This window comes from Amblyomma americanum, chromosome 3 (assembly GCF_052857255.1).
Source record: "Amblyomma americanum isolate KBUSLIRL-KWMA chromosome 3, ASM5285725v1, whole genome shotgun sequence".
Classification (NCBI taxonomy): Eukaryota; Metazoa; Arthropoda; class Arachnida; order Ixodida; family Ixodidae; genus Amblyomma; species Amblyomma americanum.
The window spans coordinates 158,981,055-159,002,796 of NC_135499.1; the positions used below are offsets into that span (position 1 = coordinate 158,981,055).

Sequence of the window (21,742 nt, forward strand, 5' to 3'; positions counted from 1 at the left end):
CCAGTGCATTCAAGCCACGACAGGCTAGCTGAAGTATACCTTTGACCGCTTTTACCTAGATGGCATGAAGCAACACCACCGCAAAGACAGAGAAGCAAGATTAATGCAAAAGTGTGCAAGAGCGTGCAGTGCAACACATGTTTGTTTTCATAGCAGATGCTTCAGTTTGCCAGTTTGCCTTTTCATGCAAGATTGTTCACTCCGAAAAAATGGTGCGTGCACAATGTTCCTGCACATTATGGTTTCAAACACCCGCAGACCAACTTCTCCTGAATGATTTCTTGGCATCAATTGGCGATTGCTGAGCTTTGTGGCATATGAAACTAAATATTTCTAAATGCACCCAAATGTCCTTAATGCGTAAAAGTACCCGATAGTCTACATCTACAAAATACACCATGTACCACTTAAAACTGTCACTTAGTTCAATACCTGGGAATACATATCACCTCAACATTAAACTGGAGCAGTCACATAAAGCACATTGTCTCGGCAGCTTCAAAGGAGCTCTGGCTCTAGTAGTGTCGCTTGATGTCTGGCGCGTCTGAAACCGAGCTCACGGCATAAGGATCACAATTAAGACCCTTACTGGAATATGCCGATTACACGTGGACCCTCACATTAAGTCTGACATTAATGCAATCGAAAGTGTTCAACAAAGAGCGAGAAGATTTATCTACAACACATATGGCAGGCACATATCAGTTACTAATCTCAGGGAAAGAAACAGCATTCCAACACTTGAAACACCACGAAAGGTGTATTGGCTGCAAATGCTCTATTATATAATCAACAAAAGAAGTTCAGAAATGGATTTTACCACTTACATGCAGTTCAACAGAACCAGACAGACCAGATGGAAACATGATAAAACAATTGTGATGCCTCAGAGTAGAACTAATGCACATTGCTCTTTCTTCTTTCTCCGAACCATAGCAGAATGAAACGAACTACCACCAGAGATTGTGAACCCATTATCGGTCAACTCTTTCTAGACTTCTGTGAATGAACATGCAGCATAACACTTGTAAACACTGCTCCCCATTTTTTGTACTAAGCATCACCCAGAATTCTTGTCGGAATGCTGTGTATTGCAGAGCACGGCATTTCTTTTTTTTCATATTCTTTTCAATGCCTGTTTCCACATGCACGTGTGCATTTCTTCACAATTGTGAATTCTTTCTGCTGTCCTCAGAAGTGAATGAGAATGTGTAGCTTACCTTGATGTTCCAATTTTTGTCATTTTTTAAAATTTTATCAACAATGTTCATTTTATAATTGTATGTGAACTTCACTGGTGTGTTTTTCTTTTTTGTTGCGCCACTTGTGCCTTGGCCGCCAAAGGGTAGCCTGCAGTATTTCATGAATGAATAAATAAATAAATAAATAAATAAATAAATAAATAAATAAAGCACTGCAAGAAAAGTTCATGGTGATGCAGGAATTCGAAGCCATCCATACTCGAAATTAAAAGCCACTGCATCAGACCAACTGGCTTCTTGACGCACGTTTTTTTATGGGCACTCTGAACTGCAGCTTCCAAAGCAACAGGCCACAGATGGGACAAATGTAAAAACCATGCACTTACACGCCAAGCACCTTGGAGTCAGAAGTTTTATTATCATAGTAACGTCAACATACCTGTACAATACTTGCGCTGTCATGGGACATGGACATGCTATTCCGCACAGGGAGAGTTGCTCTCTCTGAGCGGGGTCACTTCTCTCGATGTACAAAAGAATACGAAGTATACACACAAATGTCACTATCTTTGCATTACAGACTGTCGAGGAGGGCCAGGTGGGGACAGGATGTGGGAAGAGGGGAGGGCGGGGGGGGGGGGGGGGGGGGGGGGGGGGGGGGGGGGGGCTTCGGTTACAATGTTATCCCTGTATACAGTGTTATTACTAGCAGTTATTGTCTTGACGAAAAAACTGTATGTGGCCAGGAGGGCACACCGACCTGACTATGGTGCCAGATACCTGTCATTTCTTGGCCATACTTGAGGACAATAAAGACAAAGCGCTCGGGACAGTCACGTGTTACACTGCAAAAAGGACACCTATGTACATGTACAGCAACATTTAGCCACTAAAAAAGACGAGCAATGTAAGCACAAATAAAATATTGTTCAGGTGTTCAACAAACAGGCCAGCACGGACAGAGAAAAGCAGGTGCTCTGTTCTCCTTGTAATGCAAAGAACAGTGATTTTTACAGGCTGCAACCTTGCTCGTTAAGAAATGGCATGCCATGCATGAGATCAAGCCATATAATAATAATAATAATATTGGCTGGTTTTTCTTACACTCTAGTGACATGAAAACTGACATTTGCATGCTGGGTGGCCATGTGATAGAACTAAAATAACGTGAATGTTCCGATACTGCCACCCCCCATATTTTTTGCACTACCCTATAAGTACCACTGCACATTTAAGTGTGGTTTTGTGCATTACATAACAAACCTTTGTGTGCCCAAGTTGATGCACATCTGTAGTCAACAAAACAATAACCTGCATCCACACACTGCTTGATGGCAACAACATGCCAAGTACTTGGTACTTATGCATTGCAGTCAGATCTTTAAGCAAGCTAACTTGTCAGTGAACGCTGCCTGTTCCATCACTGACTTTGCTTACATAGACAACAAGCAAACATGTGCCCACAATAATATGCATAATGACTCTCTATAATGTACAAATGAAAATGACAGACTGCAACAGAACGCCATACATGACCTTCAACTCGGCCCAAAAAAGGCACCTCCATTTCATTTCGTTTCGTCTCCTGTGGTTCGCCACAGCTTGCAATGATAAGACATTCACACATCGAACTGCAAGGTAGCTACAAGCGTCAACTGAAGATGTGCTGGCAAGCTTCAGAAATGGCACTGTTCACTCACAGGCATCCCACTGCATGATCTTGCAATCATAAGAACAAGGCATAGTTTTGAATGACTCAAATATCTAGCTTCTGCTATTCCAGAGATACTGGCAGCCTATAAAACACAAGGCTTGACATGAGTCTTTAGCCTAGATAAGAAATTTTCTGACAACAATTGCTGGTTTGTCTTCAACTATTGTTACAAACAGCTTCATTGATGCACAGACCTCGTTCTGATGATAGCAATGAATGAGAAAGATTAAAAGGTACCTACTGGACATTCTGCAAGCAGTCTCTTTGACAAAATGGCTGGAAGTTTCATCTGACATATACATGACACAAGGCTAACATTGATTGCGGAGCACTGATTAAGTTGCACTCGAGCTGCAACCTAAAACAACAAATTCAACACAAGGGTCCAATGAGAAATAAAGTATGTACAACAATGATAAATTCACTAAAAGAACGTGCCTGCAAAATATATCCTCCTAAAACTGCTCAAAAGGCTGTCTCATAAACGAGTATTTGAGTGCAGGTGCACAGTCAAAGCTGCCATGCATAAATATATATATATTTTTCCCCTATGTTAATTTACAATCTATACTTTCCTTGTATTACCTTTTTGCAGGCATCTTCTACTTGCACAAAACTTAACAAATACACAAATGAAATGACGACAGTTTCTATTCCACAGTCTATGTCACAGGAGTGCTGAAGATGATGAAGCAAATCCACAAATATGTCTTGGGGTAAACTGCATCACTGACCACGCTGTATAAGATCATAGCTAACATAACAACACACACTGGTTCTATCCACATCTCAATATTTTACATTATCGATGGCAATTTCATTTCAGCATATCTTCAGCTTCGACCGTAGACAATGTCGACTCTCCACAACTACGCGAATTAAACCACATCTAGGCAATACTCTGATAAAATTTCCAGCACTGTTCTTTACCTTGAGAAAGAAGCAAAGACCAATGCAGCACGAGTAGAGAAGGTTGTCGCAGTCTGTAATTGCATGCCCGAGATGCTTGCGCAGCTTCGTATGTCGATGTGTGCACACCAGTGAAAACTGTGTTCTTTGTACAACAGTTCTTGCTTGAGCGGCATAACCATAATTGGTCTTCTCACCACCAGAGTTCAAGCAAAAGCACATACGGTATGCTTCAACTCTACATAAAATACAAAATGCCAAGTGAAGCAACAACACTGGACTGACACAAAAACCCTGGTTGCTGGTTTTTAGACTAGGTTGACTGAACCGCAGGGACTGTTCCACTTTGTGTCGTGTAAGCCAATCAACGCCATGTGCAGTGTCCAAGTGATCAGTGGCAGCTCAAGGATGGTATGAAAATTCGCCAGGTTACCATTACCTTAATCATCAAAAGCCAGGTTAACACCTGGGCAAGTCGACACTCGTCCAGAAATATGAGAGAAGAAAAAAAGAAATGGTCACAAAGGTGTACCAGTTCTGTACAATTACGTACAGCATCGCACTTTAGATGGCGATCAATAAATAACATCTCATACTTTTTTTTTTATGAGACAGAACAATCTATTAATGACACATTGTGCAAACAAGTGCAATTACAGGTGTAAAGAAACAGCGCAAAGTACACTTTTGAGCAAGAGGGATGGGTAAAGATAAAAATAAACAAGAACCGTGCCTAAAAACTGAAGTAACTTGCGAATGGAATGCTCATGCTTGACAGCGTGCAACAAATTGTAAACTGGAAAAAGGCAGAAGAAAAAAAACAATAAAAATGGGAGGCAGCTAGGCAAGGTACAAGTAAGTCCTTTGGCAAAGCAACGGTGGCAAACAGATCATTTGTTGGGCGAGATGCAACTGAGATAGAGAAGCCAGTGTTGGCGCTTTTCGAACTGTCCTGTGGTGAAGCAAGGCAGCTTACTCCAGTGCTGATGCGTGCCAACAGAGACTAGATCTGATCGCTGTCCTCCTCTGTGGGATCGTGGGGGAGGGGGGAGGGGGACTACAAATGGTCTCTGGCCACTCAAGAGAGTTCACTAAGTAGGCAGAGCACACGTGCGTGTCGGCAGAGCATGTGGCTACTTCAGCCCAGACCAGTCACCCAGATGCTGCTAAGCCAGGAAGCTGCACAAGCACAGCTCTGCAAACAACAACACGCACACACACACACACACACACTTGTTTGCCAATTGCCACTGCTGTCCACACACACACACACACGTGCACATCAGAGCAAAGTTGCACGTGCAGTCCCCTTGTAGTCTTCCATTTATGCAAGCATGGCAGACGCTTGCTTGCAGTGTGTTTCTCTCAAATTGACTTCACCCTAAATGCCGGACCCAGGAGCGGCAAGCCCACAGCTTCTACTGTGGCGGAGGCCTCGCAGGAAGAAAAGAGATGGCGCCTCTTGAATGTGCGCGCTGCCGTCTTGCACTTTGCATAATGGCCATTCGCATTCCTCTGCTGGCTGCTTGGCCACACCGTGCCCAGGATGCCACTCGTTCCTCCAGATGTGTGCCAGTGTCCGCGTAGTGCATTGACGATGGCTTCCCAGTCACACGTGCGGCGAACAGAGCGTGCATCCATTGCAGCCCGAGGTGCTCAGTAGACCTGAAACGGCTCCAGGCCCGGCCTCGCAAGAGGCTATAAGTAAATCTTTTTCACCTTCTGCAGGGGCTTGTTGTCCGCCGAGCTATTGGCATTCTTGCCGTTCTTGGGTGGCACATTGAGGACAAGGTTAATGGGCTTGGCATGGTTGTGCGTAGATGAGAGGAAACCTTCGGCATGAGGGTCGCCACCTCGGTCCAAGTAGCGCGAGTAGTCATCAGGTGGGCAGGTCTCCTCAGCCTCATCGTCACTGCGGCAACGCCGGCTGAAGATGTAGCCACTGATGAAGCCCACTACAAGGGACGACACAATGCTGGTGGTCACAGCAATGGCCAGGGTCTCGGCCGTGTAGAATTGGGAGGAACCACCGGTCCTCTGGTCGCCGTGCAAGGAAGAGCCAGCCACGGCACCTGCGTCGATGCAAGGAGTGTGTTGGGGAGCTGCACTTAGAAATGCCTGGTTGGAATGAGGCCCTCAGCGTTCATAATGCAGACAATGCATATCTGGGGAGTTTGAGAGCTTGGTGCTCACTTTTGTGCCCCGAAAAGCATCAGGGAGCAGGAAACCATTCATGATGAACTACCAGTGGGGAAGACAATATACCAAAACACAGGGCACTTGGGTGTCAATTCTAGGTGCATGAAGGGGGCAGGGGCAGGAAGCCAGGCCTCTCTAACCACTTCCCATTAAACACAATACAATTATCGTAATTGAATGAGAAGAAAAAGAGTGGAAAAACGCTGCTAGAGCGTGTGGCAACCTTAAGAGTTCTACACATACCTATGCTGCCAATTGCATTTGTGTCGTATGAATTTGCAGTTGTGTGTCCACTGAACATTAAAAGAAAGAAGCAGACAATGCTCTTTCTTTATGCAGTTTACATTACAAAGGCTGCAGCAGGGAAATATGTTAGAGATACCAGAAAGACTTGCTTAATAAGTCCAAAGCTAATTGAAATAGCACATGAAGGATGACAATGAAAAAAATTCAAGGATACCACAACAAGGAAAATAAGACCACAAGAAGAGATATGGGGCAGCACAAGAAGAGCGAAGAAATGTATGACTGAGAAGGACAGATGCTTGAGTGCTGTTTTTTTGATCGGATGCCTAGCATGTATGCATTATAGCAGCTATACATTTGTTCACTCTACTTTGATTTCTCCCCTTGCAATGTTCTTTTTCTCTTTCTGTAAAGATGTGTGTTCTGAGGTTGTAATGAAGCCTGTCTGGATTGCATGAGTAGCATTCATGGGTTCAATTTGCTCAGCCAAGTAAATGACCAGGCTAGCACTGCAACACAAACATGTATGATAACTCTCAGTAAAAAGAATGTGACATGCATTGCAATAAATACAGGTGCGAGCATAGCTCAAGAAATAAATTCCCGACCACAGGCTTTAAATTTAACAATACCCACTTTGCAATTCAAATCGGAGCCCTGTACAAGAAATTACGTGCAGCCATGGGTAGTCTTGGGGCAATAGTAAGAGGCAAAGGGTGCCTAAGTGAGACAAACCGATCATAAAGTTTTTTCTGAGCAAGTCAATAGTGAAAACAGCTAATAACAAAAGGTCGTTTTGCTGCCAACACAAACCACACACACACACGAGGCTAACGAACTGGAACCTTTGCCCTTACAATGCATTTAACATTGCAGTTCAAAAAGGTTTTTCACATACAGACACATGCAAAGGAAACAGCTGAGAGAAGAAAATTTGTTTAGGCAACCTACTGCTCAAAGCATTTAGACACTTAACTTAACAAATGTGTCTCTACAGAAACATATGTAAGTAATATGTCCTTGACATTTGTAGGCACACACAGCAAATAATGCTACACAAGAAGCACTCTAATGTCTGCACAAACACAAGTTCCTCCCAGTTTGTTCACTATATTAAACCTCATTATTGAAAGTTATATAAAAAAATAAAAAGGAGCTCAATGTTAGCATTATCAGTCCCTATCTCTCCCAGAACACCTTGAATGAGAGGAAATCCAGAAACTGCACTAAAAAAAAAGCCATGAGCAAGACAGGCGGTCTCTTAGCAATATTGCAAGAGTATAAATTTATTTAAAGAAGCTAAAACACAATTCAACTGGATGTAAAGGGGTATTCACACGGGCGATGTAATCCCTCTTTAAGTGACGGCGACTGCGTACCCGTCACGCCTTCGAGAGTGCTTGCGGCAACGACGCAGCTTCCGGTTTTGCTCCGGCGGCAGCCGCCGACCGAGGAGGGGACCGTTTGTTCGGCTTGTACGTTCAGTCCCTGTCTCCCCGGGAGATGTGGCCTTCTGTGGCATGCATGGGGTGCAGCCCGCTCCCGTCTTTCTTTTTTTGGCTGTTCCCCCTCGGGTTTCTTTTCTCTTATCTCCCCTCCTATCGCGCATCTATTCTGTTTCCCCCTTCGTCTTTCCACAACCCTGCAAGGGGGCATTGTTTTGGCCTCTTCCTTCCTTTTCGACCCCTGCCCCTCTGCCTCCGCAGCACGGCCGCTTTGCTCGTCCCTCTTGGCGTCTCCCTGCTGCCCGTGTGAATCGTGAATCCAAGAGCAGGGGCGGACTTCGGCGGATCGGTGACGCCGCTCACCTCCTCACTACATCCATCCGCGCCGACGTCCCCCGTGTGAATACCACTTTAAGTGCAGCTTTTTTTCATTATCCTCCCAGAAGAGAATGATAAAAATACTGAGCAAGTAGAAGAAGCTGCCAGATGCCCAAGTGCCTTGGACCCTTCAGTATCAAAGTGTTGCTTCAATCAGAAGTGAACCACTTAGAATATTTTCCACTTTAAGTGCCCATATAATTTCTTTAAGTAAATGGAGGGGCTGCGAAAATGTCATGTTTGGTCAGTAATGACTGAACGAAATAAAACAATGTACACAGCCTAACACAAGATTATTCCAAAATAGTTTACTGCCATGGCAGCAAAACTGGTTTTGGTATGGTTTGGTGTTGGTTTTATGGGGTTTAACGTCCCAAAGCAACTTAGGCTATGAGGGACGCCGCAGTGGAGGGCTCCGGAAATTTCGACCACCTGGGGTTCTTTAATGTGCACTGACATTGCACAGTACACGGGCCCCTAGAATTTTGCCTCCAGCGAAATTGAACCGCCGCGTCCGGGATCGAACCCACACCTTTCGGGTCAGCAGCCGAGTGCCATAACCACTGAGCCACCATGGCGGGCCATAGCAGCAAAACTGAAGGCACTATCCAGTCACCTGAAGGCACTATTCACCTGGTATGTACTACAGAATATTATGCAGTCAAGGCATTTAAGTAGCGCACACACCCAAAACTGGAAAGAAGGGGGGCACTGTGGAAGGAAACAGTACAAATTGTTTTCTTTTAACAATTCAAATGTGCCTTCATATGTGGTGACTGATACCTCACCACTTGAAACCCTTTCCATACCAGCCTGCTATTCATGCTTCTTCATATAACCTGTAGTACATTTTTTACCACGTAAAATGACCATTAATACAATTCACCCGCAAAGCCCGAGTACCTTAAGTTTAAATAAGCACTGCCACTTATTCCGAGACTTTTTCTTGCAGTTGTAGCCTTTAGTGACAGACGAGAACATCAAATTATCAAGGATAAATAATCAGTTGTGCATGTGAAGGTAAAAAAAAACACAGCACTTCTGTCACCTTCTTCACACGGAACAGACAATTCAAGTATGAGATCTTAGTGAACGTGCAGCACACAGTACAAGTCAACTGCCCTCTCTTGCTCCACAGTGTTCCCTTTTCATTCCAAGTCATCCTCTTGCATGTTTTTAGAACAGCGCACTATTAGAAAATAGGACTATGAACAAGCCTGAGCAGCACCTCATGCTCAAATTCAAAAGTAATGATGGTGCTCACTTCATACGCAGTCAGCACAGGCACACAGATATTCAAGAGAAATGCCACAAACCCTCATGTACAGTGTTTTACAGGCATTCATTTTCATACTTGTTGTAAGGTGCAGGCATAATGTCTGCTCACCAAACAGCGGGAAGAAAACGACACAAACAAGAGTGCCAAAGTGTGTGACAGAAAACCAAGTGACGCAACATTATAGCTGATGATGCCGTATGTCAAGACAGTTCTCTACTGAGACTTGCTTCAGAGGCGTACATTATGTTTGATGAAAGTTCTTGCAGAGTGTTTGAAATGCAATTGTCACCATTTTAGTTCTTCACGCTTCTGCCTCCTACAAAGTATGAAGTGATTAGTGATGACTATGCCTTTCTTGACAGCTTGTGACAGAAAGCTGATGAAGCCTAAGGGCGTCATGTAATAATGCTAGATGTCTCATATGACAGCTTCTTGTCATATACCGTGTCACTTCCTTAGTGTATCTTTTTTCTTACAAGTTAACTGATCGACACTTCTGGTAACTTGTCATTTCAACCTTTTGTTTTGCGGTCATGACAATGTCCCTTGTATATTGTGAAAATCAAGGCTACAAAAGAATATTAAAAAAGAAAACTTTAGGCGACCTGTGAAAGTGAAATCTGCAGTCAGTGTATTCTTCCTTCAGACAGCTTCACTGAATGACATGACTGCTTCATACTGGTAAGGCTTTGCCAGGCCCCTCACAATGAAGCAGAGGGTTTAGAGAAAGGTCACCAAAAGTTGCACGCATCCGTGTAGTGAAGCGTTACTAACGACTACAAACAAATTTGTTTACTACGCAGTCCTCCTCTAAAGAATGCTATGGGAGCTGAGTTCGCAGCTCCCATAGTGACTCTACAGACTGCCTGCTTTGCACATGCTAGTGTGCCTCACATCTTTCTAACAACAAAAGGGCCCTGACTTGTGGTATTAAACCTTTCCCCCTTCTATGCCTTGAAGCAATAAACACTGCTAAAAGAACCCTTCCCTGCCCAGTCCAAGATGTACTTATATCAGGGTCCCTACTTTTTAACACTCGTGTCTAGGTGTGCTTTTACAGTAGTACTTACTGGCTAAGCAGTAGGTAGCGCTTGTAAGCTCCAGGTTCAGCTACCTACAGCATTATGAATGCACATTCTATAACGACGTTTGACCACTAATCTGTACACATAAAGGAACCCAAAAGATACTTGATTACAATGGTCAGGCCTCACACAGTACATTATAACTCCAGTGATCTCACAAAGAGTGCATTAACCATGAGCCCGGTCTTTTAATGCAAACATAACATTATGGAGAGAAAAAGTAGTAAATAAGTTGAATAGCTGCCAAAGCCAGCCCGACTATATGACAAAAAAAAAGAGGAACATCTATGATAGATGAAGGAAATGCCAAGGTTTCTGACGGGTACGGAGCGTGCTGATTCTGCAGTCAGCCATGTACACAACGCATCAATGTTACAGTTGTTTTGGGCAAACAGTTATATAGTAAGCTAGTGCATCCTTTGTCTTCTGTCAGAACCAGCAAAGTAATAATGGCAAGTGTCAAACATTGCATTGTTTTTCTTTCACCACGAAGCCGAATGTGATGAAATGAGCACACCAGTGAGGTTTCAGTGAGAGACAAGCAGCCCATACTAACAGGCAGCACCATACACGTAAAGCATCCGCTTGCAGTATTCCCTGTGACACATGTGGGAGACGCATTTACTAAGCACTCATAAGTTTGTAGGAACAGCTACATAAGTCTGTAGGAATAGCTTCTGAAATATCAACTGTTGTTTAATTCTGACCCCAGCTATACAATGCATGCCGCAGCTGTACCTATGGATGCCTGACTCAGAATTTCATTTCTGAATGCCGATCTAATGTGGTGTCTAAAGAACGTTCTCCTACAAGAATGTTTTGAAGAGGCAACATAATTAATTGTAATAGTTCAGAGTAGTGAGCAATTTCGTAGCATGTGTCATTAGTGCACACTGTGCAGGACACAAGAAAGGAAATATGAGGCGGGCACTGATTTTCTCTCCGTTCAAACAAGAGCAACTGTGGCACTTCATATTTGGCAGAGAGTCCCTCAAGCCTTTGGTTAGAAGTTGGTGCCATTCTCATTTTTCCCCTCCTGTACAGACTCCAATTGGAATAATAGCCAAGCTATCAGAATTCCATGGAAAAAAACACAACACCATCTGCTTCTTGCTCTTGGCCTTGTACTCACTTTAACACTCACCAGTACACAGCTTCTGCGTGCCTTTGGGGAGATGTCGAGCTGCATCCTGACCTATGTCATGCCACGTCCTTATATCATGGCAGCACTTGTTACTTTTCTGTTCTTGCTATGCAGCAAGTCCATTTGTTCCCAGGTTTGTATCTGTCCACACTGCCAGCTACCATGGGGCTTTTCGCGACCAACACCAGGGATTTCAAGTTTATATTGCACCACGTAGTACACTGTGAGTGGTGACCAAGGTCATTATCACAACCAGGAGCAAACAGCTTTTTGTTTGCATACGAGAGATTCACACGGTGCATGTGGCGCAAGAACTGGGTGAGCGGAACCGCACACTTTACATTTCGAGCTTGTTTGTTCAAAATATACAAAGCTGCATGGGGCCCTTTGAGGACAGGTGAGAGAAAACGTGGTTAGTTGGGTTATCCACAGCTGTGGCAGTGCAAGTGAGGGACTGTCACATTCGAGCGGCGTGGGACGCTGCTGGGAGAAGCAAGCGCCAGGACAAGCCGAAAGGAGGAATGGGAAGAATAGGAGAAGGAGAGGGAGGGAGGGGCCGGGCTCACCTTCGTGACCGTCTCCCAAGGGACGAGACGCCGAATTTGGGTGAGCAGCGTCGTCCATTCCAGACCCCGGGTACTGGTGTGGGGACCGCAGGGGACCATTCGACGATGGGGGCCTCCCTGGCACCCACAGGCAAGACCACCATCGGTCAGCTCGAAACCACCGCATGCCCAAACCAGACAATGCGACCAGCTAGTACCACTATGTGCACCACAGCAACCTGTCGTCAACACCGCCGTACTCGCCTTCAGTTAGCAGAGGCGCAGTACACAGGCTCTCTAATGAGGAAGAAATTAATTGACTAAAAGCTTTCATGGCACAGTTTTTCTGTACCTATAATAGTGCTACAGATCACGAATAAAAACTGAATGCTCTCTTGCACACCATTTGCTACATGATGTAAGACACATTTTTCATTTCTGAACATGTAGCTAAATGAAACTAACGGTTCCTTGACTGCACACATTTCAGCCACATGCAGTTTACAGCACAAATGCCATATTTTATACCATGAAAGATGACAAGTTTCTGTTTAATCATAACCAGATGTGCAAAAACCATTTACAGTGAGCTGCTGATGAACTATGATGCATCATCCTATAGCCAGTTTTTTTCTGGGCACTGAAGGAAATCAGTCCTCCATTATACTATCCAGCAAACTCCTGCAACATGTGCAATAGATCTTTTGAAAAGATTACATCAAATCACAGCTTTGGTTTCTACTCTCTATTTGCATCTATAATATGCTAAGCACAAATGCTTAACCGGTTCCTCACACTTCCAAGTTTTGTTTCCTTCAATTTACAGTGCTCGCCTGATGCCACACAGTTGTTCCACATGCATGCTAGTCTAGGATTTCATTCAACTATAGCAGTTCCAAATATTAACGGATGAAGAAACAGCACCTGTTAATTCCCCGAGCTTACTTTTACCTTCAACAAAAGTTTGCTGGAAGATGGTGTTGACATCAGGTTGCAAACTGTGGTCACGATTTTTTTACCGCTTAGTTTGACAAACTCAATGCAGTCATATTCTGTGAGAAATTATGGCTCTAAGGTAGCCAGATAGTACCGGGAAACATTTCGCAAGGACATTCCTGTGTGAAGTGCAACTAGACGTGGTTTAATAGTATGTGTGAAACTAAGGCATAAAAAGTGAGTGATAGCAATGAAGTAAAACATGTTTAATGAAAGATAATTCTTGTGTATGGACACTAACTATCATAAGATGTTTACTGTAAGAAGTTTACCAATATACAATCTTATCTCAGCAGAGACGGCCTACTAGGGTTATTTGGTTTGCATTTAATGCCTCGTAGAGTTCCTGTGTGAGCACAAAAAGACTACATTCAGTATGACTTATCAGCCTGCCATTATACAGAGCATGACTGCATTGAGTTTGCACTTCCTACATCATTTATAATAGAAGAGAAAATATCATGATGAAAATAAAGTGAACACAGAAGCTGCAAAAGAAGATGTTAGTGAGCAGGCCTAGTTACCATTTGCAGTGTTTTGGTTTCATGCAAAAATGACCGTCAGCCATTTTTACCACCACCACAGATTATGAGTGAACAGGGTCAGTCATATTAAAACTGCCATGACCACCACCACCAACATCCAATGCGAAAGAGAGATGCAAAAAACAGTAAAAGCGCTCGGCCTCACTTACAGTGGCTAGACAGTAAGGTGAATACACTTTTTCTGCCTCATGGCTTGAGAGTCAGGCTTAATCACAAAAGCTAAGATTTGTAAAAGAGAATATGTCTTGCCACTTCCAATGTTCTGCATTACGGTGCCGTTAAACAGGAGTGTAAACCTCTTTCAGAAGTTCCTAGCTATTTGATGCATGTAATGTAAATGGTCGTAAATAAAGTTCTCGTATGTTGCTAAAACACAAATTGTGGAGAGAGAAAAAAAGAAAAGCAGCTGCCTTCTTTTTTTGTGTCGGGTGTTACGTAGCATGTTTATTCAGTTAATTTTTTCTTGTTCAATCAAGCCTTCCCTTGGTTTTATCAAAGTTGACACTTCCAATGTGTTGGCCATAGCATCAGCTGCAGCAGCTTTTTCACACCTCCACCCTGCAGCCAAGGAAGTAGTGCCCAGTGTGCAGGAACTGTGCAGCTCGCCCATGGGGCCACCTGGGGGGGTGCGTCATGCAGGCAAGCGCATGTGTGCACAGTGTGTGTTAATTAAGCACGGAGAAGAGGGCTGTGTCCTCTGCGCCACTCTGTTTTCCATTCCTTTCACTTTGGCCATGGCGTCCCTTGAAGCGCACAGTTTTTCGTTAGTTGATCTGCATTCTCGGACATGGGGCCCACACTAACCAAAGAACTGGTGCCGCGTGAGGTCATTGAACTCTTCGGCGGCCATGTCGGGGTCGTCGACCTCGGTGGGGGATGGCGTGGGAGGAGGGGTTGGGGGTGGAGGGCAAGTGCAGTCGCACGGGGGGCACACGCTCACCGGGGGAGACGCTGTCACACCTGAAGCCCCCTGCAACACCCCTGTGCCGGGCCAGGCCGAAAGATTTGCGTCACGCATGGTAGTGTGCACCGACAAACCCACCCTTTTTGAGGAGTATGCTGAGAGTTTTAACAAAGCTACTCTTTTATTTGCTAGCAAGAGATACACAGACTTTTTTCGGACCAAGCATACATTTCTAAATTTTTGAGAATTGCCCCGACAGTACTAGTACACTTCTGCTTCAGAAACACTCACTTCATATTTAAGCGATACCTTCACACAGAAATAACTTATGGCAGCAAAATAAAATTATGTCAACGAAGAGAAAAGGCCTATACAATTCATTTGGTTATGTGCACAGCTGTGCAGCGAGAACACCGGTCAGGTGATTACTGATTGCACAGTATTGCATTCATTTATGCATGTGGACATAATAATGCTATTTTAGTAATGTGCCTTTATAACCTGGAAGCTTTGGAAAAGAAAAAGAAAACTAAGCACTCTGTAAGCAATTTCGTCCAGTTATCTTTGTTAATGCCACACTATTGAAACTTCACTTTTGGAAATATGCATGGATGCCTTAATCAGATTTTAATAAAAGGGCAAGTGTATTCAGGCAAGATATTTCATTTCCTAGCATAGTTGCCTACTCAATTTTATGCCAGGCTCTGTGCTGTCATAATAACAATGATTTCAGGACAGAAAGCTGTGGATTATAGCCACTACCTGAATGCAGCGTATGCTGACTAGAAAGGTGGTAACTTGTCTACTGTTTGCCCTGCATGCATGGTATTCTCACCTGCAGGGCCCACTGAAGCTGCCATAAACAAACTATTTCTGCCCAAGCAAAACCTTTCATTCAAAGTAAACCTATGGAGTGGCAAGTTCCAAAACCCACGAAATGCGAATATCACTCAAGAGCACTGACATGGCTGTCTGTGTACAGCCTGGGAGGGGTAAAAAAAAAAAAAAAAGATTGAAAGCCCGCATTATATTCAGTGACACCAAGTCTAGTATTCCTAGTGTGCTCAGCAGCTGCTTTATGTGCAAACTCACCTGAAATTAGGGTCACGTTCAACAAGCTTCTATTCATGCACAAATCAAAACAGTAAGATCCTGTTCAAAACTGCTAAAGCCACTCCAACACCGTGCATTTGTAAGTGCAACACTCCAACCAAGTCAGCAGTGCTGGTCTTGTGAACTGTCGAAGACTCGGCAGCACAATGAGCCCTGCCACTCAACAAACAAAAAAAAAAAAATCTGACACTTGTTCCTTTACAGAACGCGCCAGACAAGAAAATTTACCTTGGCCGCATCGGTGATCCCAGCCTTCTTCGATGTTCTGTACATAGCTGTCCTTTTTCCTCACCCTGGGAACAAGATGCACACGCATCTTTTTGAGCATAATGTACATGCATGTTTGATGCACACGCATGCTTGAGCATAATGTACAAACGAGGCATGTCTTGAATGGATCACTACTTCAATGGGGATCATGCACCTTTGGACTTTGGAGCTGAGGTTATGCTTTTTGATGTTCATGGTACTTTTTATTTTCCTCATTTTACACCTTCCCCCACTGCCTTACAGCTGTTGCATTTAAATTCAGTTCTGTCAAGGCTGTCAAGGCTGTAAAGAGCATGTTAGTGTTCATGCAACTCTTTTTTTTTTTTCTTACACACGTCAAGGTTGACAGAAACCTTATTTTTATAACATTCGCTCTGCTGCTAGTACTTCAAATACCGCGCACTTACAGTGGATAGGCAGTCAAAGAGCAAAAAAAAAAAGCTTAATGCCACTGTTTCTGACCATTAAATCCGAGGAGGCATTCTAATGTCACTAACGTCTCAATTTCTACACAGTAAAGGACTGCACCTTAGGCTTGGGTTGACGCAAGTGCCGCGATCGCTGTCCCAGGCACAATACGGATCCTGGAGCGCCACACAATCCCTGCACGCAATACGAAATCAAGCATGAGCCACACAACTGAACAGCAAGGCATTTAAAACTGATAAAAAGTCTCGGGATACTTTTCTAGTGCTGTGAACTAACGTGCCCAACAGTTACTATACCTACTAGTCAATCTTGTCGCAAAGAAAGTCTTAATATGCATTGCACAGTGTCTGCATCCAAGGAGGAATGAATGATGCAGCACAATTATCATGAATTATAATTAATAAAAAGATTTTAAAAATACTGCTACAGGTCTGCCTAAGGGAAGACTCATGAGCACTTGTGCATGCGATTGTCATCCCACACTAGCAATAAAATGATAGCATAGATATTGACCAACCTTAATGTCCACATAAATGTGCATAGAAGGAGGGTGTTAGCTGATACAAAATTATAACCAAGCCTTTCGCAAATCTAGGATGAACTGTCTAGCAATGCTTTGATCTGTTGAGTTAAACCACTCGCATGAACTGGCCACTAATTAAGATACGGTGCATGTAAAGGACCTGCGCCAACACTGGCTTGAAGCTGGCTGCTAGGCACGTGTGGAGAGGCCTTGCCAGGTGCCCTCAAAAATTGTTCTGATGCTATGTTTCAAGGAAATTTTGCAATTTTGATTACAAAGCCAGAAAAAATTCTACCAAGACCACTTCACAGTTGAGAAAGGAAGAAAAAAAAAGAGTGAGAGAGACTCACGCGCATGTGGCAGCATAGCGCTGGCATCCAAACAGCGGGATAGCCTGTATCTCGGAGTGAGTGACCACAACCAGGCGCCCCTGTGGCCGGTGCACCAGCAGGTTGGTGACCGGGGCTCCCTGGAACACGCCGACATCCTCCACCAGCACGGGCTGGCCCGTTGCTCCTGGCTGCTGTTGCGGCCGGGGTGCCACGTTCACCGCCTTCAACACGCGGCCCGTGTCTGCACATAGCAGTCGTATCACCAAACAAGCTCACAAAGAAACAGTGTGTAGGTAAAAGATACCTAAATGATGTTAGCATGACAACTAGATAAAGTCGCAAAAAAAAAAAATCAAGCAATGGAGGCTGCTGTTAGTGCAGGATGCAGTGGACCTACACTGTACCTTGCCACGGCAGTGATACCAAGAGTGGACAACCAGGCACATGTTACAATATTGACTGGTGCTTGAAGGATATTAATTAAATGCCTTGTGGTGAGAGTGTTGGCTAAGCATGCATTCAGCTCAGCACTCCTTAAAATTTATGGGAAATGGTGCCTTTGTCATTGTGCACAACATGAGATGAGCACAACGAGACATAAGAAGTAAATTGGGGTACACACGGTCGTTACGTGCTTGATCACAGCACAATTAGCTCTAACGAATCTAAAATGCTAAAAAAGGGGACGCACTAAGATGTGGCCGAAACTGATCAAAGTACACACCTGTCCCAATGAAGAGGACATCATACTTTTTGCCGCTCACAGTTTCCACCTGGGGATCCACAGCAATGTAGGTGAATCTGTACCTGTAAAATGAAGAATTGCTTGTCTGCTCAAAGTTCCACAGTGGTGCATACACAGTTAATGTGTGACACCACTATAGGAAAAGGGGCTTGAGAGTTTTGTAATAGATTCTGTAGATGTTAGCCTGCCTATGCTAGCATTACTGCCAAGGTTGCATTAAAAAAGGCACACAAGAGAGAAAATGAGTTTTAAACGTGTGACAAATCTGGTCATCACACATGTCCGCAAGCAATACCTTGTATGTGCACAATACCTTGTATGTACCTATGTGCACAAGCAATACCTTGTATGGGCAACAGCCATTTAGTGTGGCATGCGAACAACTTGCACAGGATTAGTACGTAATGTAGATTCTTGAAAACATGGACACTGACTGCTTCTGTTACCTATGGTCTATCAAGGCCACATTGCTGGCCAGCATTTTTACAAATTTTCGGTGAATAAACTTAACGACACACGATACGCTTGGGCAACAAGACTTACTGGAAGCCAGTGTGCACCAGAATGGGGCGGCCAAAGTGAGAAGGAACTGCTTGGTCCATTAGTGGATGCTCCGTGATAAAGTTTAGCGTCACATCAGGAAGCGTCCTGGAGTCGTTAACACACTGGAATGAAAAAAAAAAAAAAACATGCGTGTGAAAAACTTATCCTGCTAAGGTAATAGGTTACATGTGCCAGAGCAAAGAGTCTTTTCCTGTGACTGGCCTTACCAATACAAGTTTACTGTGCAACTTGCAAGCCTCTTTACTTGTCATGAGACAGGTTTATGGCACAGTCTTTGAATAAAACAAACAAAGAAATGGAGAGATGCCACCTCCACATGTGCCCTCAAAGAGCTCTTGTTTCTTGTTGCAAATAAGAAATCTATAGAGTGACCTCAACCTGCAACAGTAGTTTTCCATGCTCAGTGCACCTGCATTAACAAGGCAGTCGTCGTGTGTGCAAAACCAGAACAGAGTGCTCGCAATGTGGATGAATAGTATTAACAATGCCACAGGAACTGTACCACTCACCTGTCCTGGCCTGGGCTCCGGAACCTTGGAATTGACAATGGGCAGCCAGTTTGAGTTGATGTCGTCCTGCCCCTTGAAGGGGCCCTCAAACACACGCTGAATATCCTCAACACGGAATGCGCACACTGCTGATCCACTGATGCTGTTGCTGTTGTGAGAAAATTTGCAGCATCACGTGTCAACCAACTGCTTCTAGGAGTCGTGCAAACGCACGTTAGCATATTAAAGCACCAGGTCTGTCACCACACTATTATCTTAATTTTAAGCCACGGGTACATAGAGATGAAGCAAAGAGTAGTTCATGGCTTAGTCGAGAGGTTCTCAATCTTTTTAGCCCCAGGTAACCCCAACAGCTTTTAAAAGATGTTTAGGAGCACCACAAGTCTTAGCTTTGATCCTGACATACCTGCAGAAAGGAGCATGCTGACATGTGGCACCTCAAGAAATGCCCATATTCAATTAATAAGGACTGGCTCTACAATGAAACAGTCTCCACAGAACAATTGAGGTCTGGCTAATCCCAAGATAATGTGGGTAATGGAAAGGTTGGGGCTGAGGCATGCATGGATTTGGGTGCTTGGGGAACCCCAAAAAGCACTCCAAGGAACCTTGGTGTTCCACAAAACCCAGCTTGGGAATCCTTGCCTTAACCAGTAGCAGTTAACGTATTCTTACACAGCCAAAGGACAGAAACATAAATACACAACTTGTGTAGCTCACTGGAAACATGGTTCATTTTTGTAATTAATCCTCCTTGGCTTGTGCTAACTGCTTTCTGGCTCTGCTGTGACCAAAGGCTGCATATTGTTGATAACATTAGGCTAAGTGTAATGTGCCTATCTTTATGCTGTCCTATGCCTTGTGCTAATTCATTTGGCTTATCATGCAAATGTCATCTATACATAGCACATGTTAAGTGCCAAGTTATTAGCAATTAACAACATTATCACATGTGTAGTCAGCACACATCCTAAATACATACATATGGCAATCTGTACAAGTAAGTGGCGTGAAAGCACGAACAGTTAAAGGTCAACCTACTGTGGTGTGGTGAACACACTGTAGATGAGCTTGGCCTCCTTGCCATTATAGATGCCATCCACAATTGGGCTGGTCGATTCTGGAAAGAACATTCAGAAATACAGCAGTGTTTGCTTTCACATAAGCTGTTTGTCAAGGTGCCACACTTCACGTACAAATGCTGCTGAGCTACAGCAACTGCCAGCATACTTTATTAGTTCATAACTCAATATATAGTTCATAACTCAATTTGGGAAATGCTGAGAAACACACAACTTTTGTTACAGTACACAATGCCACAGGACAAATATATGTGCAATGTACGAGATTTCCTTTTTAATCTCCAATGAAATCTGACTGCAGAGCAAATGCATCCTCAAGTGCTTTCATGAAAAGCCAACCATTACAAAAAAGCATTGGAGGATGAAGATTCGGTGCCTAGGAAGAACCCGATGCACAGCACATAGAGCGCAGTGACATGGGACTGCAATAGAGCTTACGTATTTCGTTGAAGTAGAAAGGAATGTCTCCACCAACGGAGCAGTTGAGTCGGGCCTTGAGGAAAGAGGTCCAGCGCTGCTGGAACTTGTGAGGCCCGCCCTTGTCCCGAGTGCACACCCTCGCCACTCTGGAGTAAATCGTCTGTGCAGGACAAAAGCAAATCAGCAGGGACTTGCATTGCAAAGAAAAGCACATGGCATACAAGATGTTAGAGAGTGAAATGTTCCAGAAGAAAAACCAATAAAATGCTGGCATTTTATAGGACACAATTACCAATGTAATTCCCCTCCTCTCCCGCCATTTTGAGATGTGGATAACTCTTTGTTTAACTTCAAACCAATGATGAGGTACCCACGACTAGGGGACTTCAAAAACTGATAAACAATGACAAAGCTCCAAAAGAAAAGGCTGCCCCCTGGCTGCTTTACATTATGACATCGGTTTTTGTACTAGTTTATTTGTATCCCTGCATAGATTAGTCCGCTAGAAATAACCCAAGCCAGGACAGTTCTGCTTTCAGTCAATTCAAACACGGACTTCAAAATCCTGGATGACACAGTTTTCAATGCGCGCTGATACCACATTACTCATGCAGCACCTTCAGTTAAATACAGCCTACCCCGTCTTTTGCATAATACCCCCCACAGAATGAGCCTTCCACTGCCAAAAGCAGCTAAACAGAAATTTGAAGGGTATACTGGATGATTGGAATGTTAAATCTGATTTCCATATCTGATGGATACATTGAAAACACGATAGGAAGTGATGATGTGAGCCATGCAACCACAACAAACCGCTGCCAATTATCTGGCATCACTTTTAGAGAGCCACTGCACCATTGGAACTAGTACAGCTGCCTTGCATCTTTTTGGAAGTGCTAAAGATATGTCTCAGGTAGGGAAAATGTAAAGTTCCTTGAGGTGTCATGTAAATGAAGTCAAATCACGTTTGTAGGAGAGTACAAACATGCTGCAAAAACATATCACTAGAAATACAGGATCAGTGATTGTGAACGCTAAAAACAAGTTAGTGAGGTGCATAGAACTGTACTCTCTACTATATGCAACCTAGGGGTGCAGTAAAGCATACCTTTGTTTTACTCAATTCCAAACGGTTCTTAAATGACAAATAAAATGCACCTTGCA

General features: G+C 43.9%; 1 protein-coding gene across 3 annotated transcripts in view; it reads right to left on the reverse strand.

The window, feature by feature from the left end:
* Nucleotides 1-1,586: 1,586 nt before the first annotated feature.
* Nucleotides 1,587-21,742, reverse strand: part of Sema1a (semaphorin 1a) — a 133,386-nt gene continuing 113,230 nt past the window's right edge. The window contains exons 10-20 of one of the 3 annotated variants that reach the window (XM_077658544.1): nucleotides 20,597-20,738; nucleotides 20,118-20,196; nucleotides 19,077-19,224; nucleotides 18,547-18,668; nucleotides 17,983-18,065; nucleotides 17,277-17,499; nucleotides 16,503-16,577; nucleotides 15,933-15,997; nucleotides 14,492-14,668; nucleotides 12,168-12,284; nucleotides 1,596-5,897 (exon numbers count right to left, since the gene is read on the reverse strand). In XM_077658544.1, coding sequence (XP_077514670.1) covers nucleotides 5,524-5,897; nucleotides 12,168-12,284; nucleotides 14,492-14,668; nucleotides 15,933-15,997; nucleotides 16,503-16,577; nucleotides 17,277-17,499; nucleotides 17,983-18,065; nucleotides 18,547-18,668; nucleotides 19,077-19,224; nucleotides 20,118-20,196; nucleotides 20,597-20,738 — 1,605 coding nt within the window. In that variant the 3' untranslated portion in view covers nucleotides 1,596-5,523. Of the gene's footprint in view, nucleotides 5,898-12,167; nucleotides 12,285-14,491; nucleotides 14,669-15,932; nucleotides 15,998-16,502; nucleotides 16,578-17,276; nucleotides 17,500-17,982; nucleotides 18,066-18,546; nucleotides 18,669-19,076; nucleotides 19,225-20,117; nucleotides 20,197-20,596; nucleotides 20,739-21,742 lie in introns of all 3 variants that reach the window. The other 2 variants (XM_077658545.1, XM_077658546.1) reach the window with 2 other exon arrangements.